At 34.3% G+C, this 7,824-nt stretch overlaps 1 protein-coding gene across 1 annotated transcript; it reads left to right on the forward strand.

Annotated features, from left to right (window-relative positions):
* The first annotated feature begins 335 nt into the window (after positions 1–335).
* Positions 336–2,747, forward strand: LOC134267877 (uncharacterized). The gene is made up of 2 exons (XM_062750090.1): positions 336–544; positions 638–2,747. Exons 1-2 carry the CDS (start codon positions 428–430, stop codon positions 1,847–1,849), a joined length of 1,329 nt encoding a protein of 442 aa, XP_062606074.1. The 5' UTR covers positions 336–427; the 3' UTR covers positions 1,850–2,747.
* Positions 2,748–7,824: the final 5,077 nt, after the last annotated feature.

Raw genomic sequence — 7,824 nt, forward strand, 5'->3', positions numbered from 1 at the left:
GTGTTAAATTCGTGTGTCCATTTTGCCCTTCGTAAGGCCATCGTGAGGGCATCTTGTCAAATCGTGTCATCTTCGTCTTTACTTCCTGTGATCATCGGTGTCATCGGGCATTTAGCGTCTCACGAAGACAATGCGAAGGAAACAAGAACCAGCCCGATTGTTTCATGAAGTCAACACGACCACGTAAAGCCCTCGCAATGCCAGCGTATGGACATCGTATTATATTACGATGGCATCGAGATGGGACCACGGTGTCGGCGAAGACAGCCGAATTTGAATAGCTCAAGCGTTTCCCATGTGTTATGTTAACGTGCATATATAAAAGGCCGGTATCAGTGCATCTTCCTCATTCATTCAGCAAATCTACAGAGCAAAGGCGTCTACAGCAACCAAAGCTTTCCTTTAATCACAATTCAGTTCTAGCAGAATGACATACTTTGATAATGAAAAAACAAGAAAAAAGAAAGCAGCAGCATTACTTCTTTTGATGCACCTCAGAAAACATGAGGAGGAACTCTTGCAGGCTCAGCACCTCCTCTTACAGGTATAAATTGTCTCATTTCTACTTGTCGTTTCTATTTATTTGTGTTTGTAGCATTTGACAATGTACTATTTTGTTTTGCTTGTTATTTTCCAGAACACGGGGAAACCGCGGCGAAGGAGAAAACAGAGGTCTGTGTGGGTCAGGAAATGGCTGTCTGTAAAGCGTAGAGAACGCTATGGCCACTATACCACTCTATTAAATGAACTGAAAGCAGAGGATGAGAAGGCCTTCTACAACTATACAAGGCTTCCCAAAGGCCTCTACGATCAAGTCCTGAAACGGATAGAAGGTAGAATAAAAAAGAAGGACACATGGTATAGAAAGTGTCTTCCTCCTGGTCTCAAGCTGTCCATCACTCTACGACACCTGGCCTGCGGAGACAACTATCCAAGCCTGTCCTACAATTTCAGAGTTGCTCCAAACACGATCTCCCTCGCCATAGACGAAGTTTGCGATGCCATCAAAGCCGAGTTTGCTGTTGGGGTGATCCAGTGTCCTACTACAACTGAAGAGTGGACTGCCATTGAGGAGCAGTTTGAAAAGAGATGGCAATTTCCACACTGCTGTGGTGCTTTAGATGGCAAGCATGTGGCGATCACTTGTCCATGGAATACTTGCTCTGAGTACAGAAACTACAAAGGCTTCTTCTCTATTGTCCTCATGTCCTTGGTTGATGCAGACTACAAGTTTCTTTGGATTGATGTCGGGTCTGATGGCTCCAGCAACGACGCTAGTATTTACAATGGATCAGAATTGAAGAAAGGCCTAGAGAGTCCGAACAACATGTTTAATCTCCTTGAAGAGAAGTCTCTACCTGGTGATGACGTTCCTGTCCCATACTATATAGTAGGGGACAATGCTTTTGCGATCAACAAGCGCCTGATGAACCCGTTTTCCATCAGAAACATGGAACACCACGAGAGAATATTCAACTATAGACTCTCAAGAGCCAGACGTGTAGTGGAGAATGCCTTCGGTATTCTGGCACACAAGTTCCGAATCTTGCTGGGGACCATGACTCAGAGACCCGAGACATGCAGGAAAATCATTACAACTTGTGTGATCCTTCACAATCTCATCAGACTTAAATATCCAGCCACCCACACCAACCTGATGGACGTGGAAGACCAGAACCAGGATGTCATCCTAGGGGCATGGAGAAATGACAAAGTACTTTTGGATGTTTACCATGAGAAGGCAAGGAACGCAGGAACCAAGGAGGGGAGGCAAATTAGAAGATACTTGGGCCACTACTTTACCTCAGTGGCTGGTTCTGTGCCTAGGCAGGACAAGATGATCATGTAATGTCCGACAAAGAGGGACAGCAAAATGAACAGAGAGACAGTAACATTGTGATTATGAAAACAAATATTTTCACATACATGTTTTGCATTGTAACTACATACATGTGTATGAAGTAATAAATTTGTGCGGTGTTTTAAACTTGTATTTTTAAGTACTTTTTCATTAATTGAATAGAGGCCTAACATATAGATAGTTTAAAAATCCCAAGTTTCCTAAATGTAAAGTCATATTAAATTAACTTTTACTTTTCGGACGACATGAAAAATTAAAACCGTTCCACCTCTAATTTGCGTTCTTAACTTAAGATACTTAGTGTAGAACTTGGCCAATAGATTTAACTTCCTCGAAAATTTTAACTAATGACAAAGGCTAGTATGAATTTTGGTTTGGGATTTTAAATTCAAGTTTTTATTCAGGGCTCTGGGCAATGTATTTAACATTGCTGGGAATTTTAAACTTAGGAGACTGAGTGGTGTCTTCTTGGACATCCAAAATCTCAGTTTCTTCTGCTTTTCTTTTTTTAGATTTGCATCTCCCAGCCTGCTTCTTCCCTCTGCCTCTCCCAGCCTTGGGTGGCATTTTAACTTAAATGAAAGTGGAGCCAAAGTTGAAGTTTATGATCACGCAAAGTTTACCAATGAGCAATTGAAATTTCCAACAGTCGGCCGAAGGTTTAATACCCATTGAAAGGTCACGTGACACCTTCGTGACTTGATTCGAACGCATCGTACTCTCAATACGACGTCTTGTTGCCATCATATTGCCTTCGTGTGTCCTTCGGGTAAACATCTCAATAAAAAATCACATTTTCATGTAGCCTTCGTGTGTGCTTCGGGTGCCATCGTGTGACCATCTGTAGGTATCGTACTTGCTTCGGCTGGTGATTAGCTAGTGACCAATTTCGGGGCAACTTCGTGCGAAATTCAAAATTTCAATTTCGTATCGCCATCTGGTGTCAATTTCGGGACAGTGTGACGCCTGCATAAACCATTTGCATAAACTTACATTTTTATGTCAAAACAAAGTATCAATTTTTTTTATGCATGATCAAACATGTCTGCGAAGGAGAAGGGGAGAGGGGACTGAGTTATAATTATTTTATGTCTTAATTGTTGAAATGTATGAATGTCCTAAAATGAATGATTGCCTTAAATCTTACTTGTCTTCATTATTTAAATTTTTTTTCCACATGGTTCCATATGGGTACAGATTTCTCAAGAGAAACGTTTAATAACAAACAAAAGAATGACTTAATAAACACAAGAAGCCCATGGGCCACATTGCTCACCTGACTAATTTTGGTGACGCATTTCTTTACCAGATTTTCCCTCTCTTGTTATACCTATTGTGGCCCCTACCCCCTCCAATGTATGATATAAATGATTAAGAAGCCATTGGGTTCCCTATTCATCCGGGGGGACATGATTTTAACAATTTAGAATCTACACTACCCGAGGATGCTTCCACATTAGTTTCAGCTTTTCGGGACAAGTACTTCTTGAGAAGAATATTTTTAAAGATTTTTCCGATATATTTTTTTTAAACTTTGATTTCCTATTTTTGATTCAATAGGGAATCCAAGTTTTACATAGAAATATGTAGGAAACTTTTTAAAAATATTCTTCTCAAGAATTACAATGGATTACAATGACCTGATAGTACAAAAACCTCAAATAAACCCAATTCCACATTATTTAAATATTGAAATTTGATAAAATATCTTTTAAGAATGATATATGATGTTAGTTTAATTAAGTCTGGGAGAAAATGTGTTTTATACATTGCCAGAAATCACTTTTGAAGTTTGCAGGGGGTATAATGCCCTGATTTTTTAGTGCCCTGATTGACCTGATTTACATGTAAATGTATGTAAATTAAATTATTGAATACTACTTGCTTGAAAATCTTGAAGTTATATATAACCTTACTGTTAATGTTGGTATATATTATAAACAAAATAATAAACTAAACAAGATGTGTTTGTGAAACACTATGCTCCCGGCTGCAACCAAATTCGAAAAAGCTATTTTTAGCATATAGGTCAAAGTCAAGATCACAAGGTAATTAACCTTCATGTCATTTGAAAGAGCTTAATTGGTGGAACACCCATACGAATTATGAAGTCTTTATGTCCTTTGGTTCAAAAGTTATGGTGAAAGTTCTAAGAAGTTATTTTTAGCATATAGGTTACAGTCAAGGTCACAATGTCGTTGTTCTTGATGTCATTTGAAAGATCTTAATTAGTGGACTACGCATACCATCTATGAAGTCTCTATCTCTCATGGTTCAAAAGTTCGAAAAAGCTATTTTTTGGATATAGGTCACAGTCAAGGTTAGGTTCATTAACTTTGGTGTCGTTTGAAAAAGCTTTATCAAAGGCGTATGCATACCAAATATAAAATCTCTATCTCCCATGGTTCAAAAGTTATTGCGAAGGTTAAAATTTACAACAGACAAACAAATAAACAGACAATAGACAGAACAAAAATAATGTACGCCCTGGATCTATCGATCCGGGCGCATAAAATATATATTTTTCTGAAAAGGTAGGTCTATACATAAAAAGCATGATACATGCATTCATGCATTTGGTAAAAAATTAAACGTAACGACTTTAACTTTTTTATCGTCAACTTTCCTTACTTATCCAGCACTATACCTTCATCACCTGTATACGGAGTTTATATATCTCATTTGATTCGATATGCAAGAGCATGCTCTACGTATGAACAATTTCTAAAACGAGGTAAATTATTGACAAGCAAGTTGTTGAAACAAGAATATCAGCAGTCTCGTTTAAAGTCATCATTTCGTAAGTTCTATAGTCGGTACAATGACCTTGTCAGCAAATACAATTTATCAGAGTCAAATGCTGACTGGCGTTTTTCATACCAATTGTTAGTCCATTATTTTAACACTGAAACAAACATTTTTCCGTTATTTAACGATCATGACAATGAGTACACGGCGGGTATGACCGGTCAGCAGGGGATGCTCACTCCTCCATCGCACCTGATCCCACCTCTGATGTTTTGGAGGTCCGTGTTTGCTCTGCGCTTGTTTTGTATTGTTTTATGGACTTTTATGTTTTATATCCCTCTGCAGAACAATTTTAAAGACATAATGATAAACATTGCAAACCACACACTTAAATATTATATTTTAATTATCGGGGGAATTATTGATTACATATGATGATTCTACACTAGCATTACGTACACTTTAAGATGATATAAAATTCTAATGATTGTATTCGTCAAGAAAGGGTGATGACCTAGCTGGTATTTTGAAATGGCCAAAGACTTATCTAATGAACTGATGTTTTGAAATTACTTGATTGTTTAATATCTTCATAATCTTTAAAAAAAAACTGTATTCGAAGAAAAGAATGGTGTAATTTGTTTCCAAAACATTATTTCTTTTTTTTTTCTTCCATAAAACAGCCTTATAATTATCATTTATAGTTTAACACCTAAAGATTTGCAACAATTTAAAAAGAAATGTATTTTCAAATGACCTTATTTATACAAATGTATTTCTACTTATTACAAAGCTTTACCACACTTCATATTTCAATACACATGTGTCTAAGAAATCAATTATAACATAATATATATATATTACCAAATCAAATATAAATAATAAGATTATAGTTTATTATGCGATATATAATTTTCAACATAGGAAATGTCATGTTTGGAAAGAATTTAACTTAAAATTGTGTATCCATGAATACACATTCTGAATGAAAGCTTTCTATCAAATATTTTTACATTTTTGTCTAAAATAAAAAAATTAGAACAATATCTTAATATGCCTCAGAAAATATTTTTATAGAAAGTTTATTAAATTATTTAGTACATAATAATTTTAGGACAAAATCAAATCTTTCATTAATTTACAGGTATAAGTATACAAAATCACATTAATAATTTTGTCTTTTTTGAAAATATGTTAATACCAGTAGTTAAACATTCTGTAAGGTTTGTTTATGAAATCTGCAATCAGCAGAACATTGTTGACTGGGATTACACAGGTGATAATTACAGAAGCCATATATGGGAGGTAGTAAAAGGGGGCATGTGGTCTGTGTCCCTTTGGCACTATCAGACAAATAATAAAAAGCAATGTATATATGACTATCCAAACAGTGCATATTTTTGTTTTACAGTCTGAACCTTGCTGTAGAATAGCAGTAGATAAAAATCGGCTTATACCAATCATTTTTTTATCATACTTAAAATCATATTGTCAACAAACATACTTAATTCATTTGACGTATTACTGAATATAAAAGAAACACATCTGACTAACATACCGGTTATTGAATTTGTTATATAAGATATTGTTTTAATTTACAAATTTTTCCTTAAATATGTGAATGCTTGTAACTTTTAAAACAATAAACATGTATAAATTTTCAAGAAATTACAAATTAAAAAACTATCTTTACCCACAAGTTTACAATTTTACCTTTCCCATAGGCATATCTAAAATATCTGTATTTTCCCTTCTATTGAACATTTAAAAATAATAAATTTGGCTATACCGCAGCTAGTACATCAAATAATTAAAATTGTTCTTAAAAATGTATTTCTTATACATTTCTCTAAATCGATCAAAGTTTTCTAAGATTTTGCATTATGTAAAAAAATCTTTGCACAAAATACTAGAATTCTGGATTCTGGAGTTCTACAATAAAATGTACCTGGTACATCAATGTGCTATATCTGTACATATCAAGTGTAGCAACTTTAAAATTAAGAATATTTAAGAAAATAAATTGAATGATTGAAAATGAACATGAATTTATTTTTTTAAAATCTCGTTTCCATTAATTTCAATGAAAAGGTTTTGACATACATGTAGGTGTAAAAATCAGGTCATAAGAAAAATTCAGGGCACTAAATCTGGACATTATACAATGTACCAGTTCTAACTAATCAAAAGCGTTTTATAAGCCAGACATGGTAGATATTTCCAATAAATCTTTTTTTTCTAAAACACTTATATATCCTACGGAAAAATAATTTTGTTAGAGAAATTAAACAAATATAATGAAAATATGCTTTTTATTACAAGTTTTCATATTATGAAGACATAAAATCATTTTACCTCAAAATCAGGGCATAATACTCCTGTTGATTTTATATTTCAATTAAACAAAATAAAAACATTTTTTTCATTTTTTTTCTTTCGTGAATCTTATAGACAATTAGTATCCTAATTTTTTCAGTTAATTGAAACTTGTTTTGGCTACTTCATATTTTTGAATTAAATGTAAATAGGTCAATCAGGGCAATAAACGACCAGGGCATTATTCCTTTCTGACACAAACTACATTCTATTAAACATAATTTTTCAATTTAACAACAAATAACAAACGCCCGTGACATCTTTCTTAGTTTCTTATCTTTGCATTTTGTTCATTAGATTTTTTTGCATTTTAATTTTTTTGTGTTTTTTTCACTCATTTAACATGATCAAAGATTAACCTGAAGCACGTGTTCGAAGTATAATGTTTAAGCATGTACTTGGCGTAAACGTTGCTATTCATTCAACGATTGATCAGTTGCTTTTAGTAAGATACTCTCATTAATAACAATACACATATAAAGCAAACAAAGGTTTGTCAGTGTAGATGATACTACACATTTTTTACCAGCGTATCGGTCGCAAGTGAGCCCTTATTTTTGCCGTAAATTCTGTGAAATATAAATATGATATAACATTTTTGAAGAAGTATTCCCATTATATCACAAATATAATATTTCTATCCATATGCCCTGTAAATCTGCCGAATCACGCCGGAAACAGTTTTATTATACCTCATATAAATAAACACAAGTAAAGAGAAATCTGATTGGCTGAGGCAGTCATATGACTGTCGTGTTCGCCCTGCAACAAAACTTCGTGTTTCCCGCATTCGGTTCACCTCGGCTGACTACGCTATCCTACATCTAGATGTAATCAGC

This window comes from Saccostrea cucullata, unplaced genomic scaffold (assembly GCF_032062105.1).
Source record: "Saccostrea cucullata isolate Sc308-1 unplaced genomic scaffold, CSIRO_AGI_Scuc_v1 ctg839, whole genome shotgun sequence".
Lineage (NCBI taxonomy): Eukaryota > Metazoa > Mollusca > Bivalvia > Ostreida > Ostreidae > Saccostrea > Saccostrea cuccullata.

What these genes read in the sequence shown, in the direction of transcription:
- LOC134267877 (XM_062750090.1), top strand. Translation starts at nt 428, where the DNA reads ATGACATACTTTGATAATGAAAAAACAAGAAAAAAGAAAGCAGCAGCA. An exon ending in CTCAGCACCTCCTCTTACAG is followed by an intron (nt 545 to 637) that starts GTATAAATTGTC and finishes GTTATTTTCCAG; the next exon opens with AACACGGGGAAACCGCGGCG.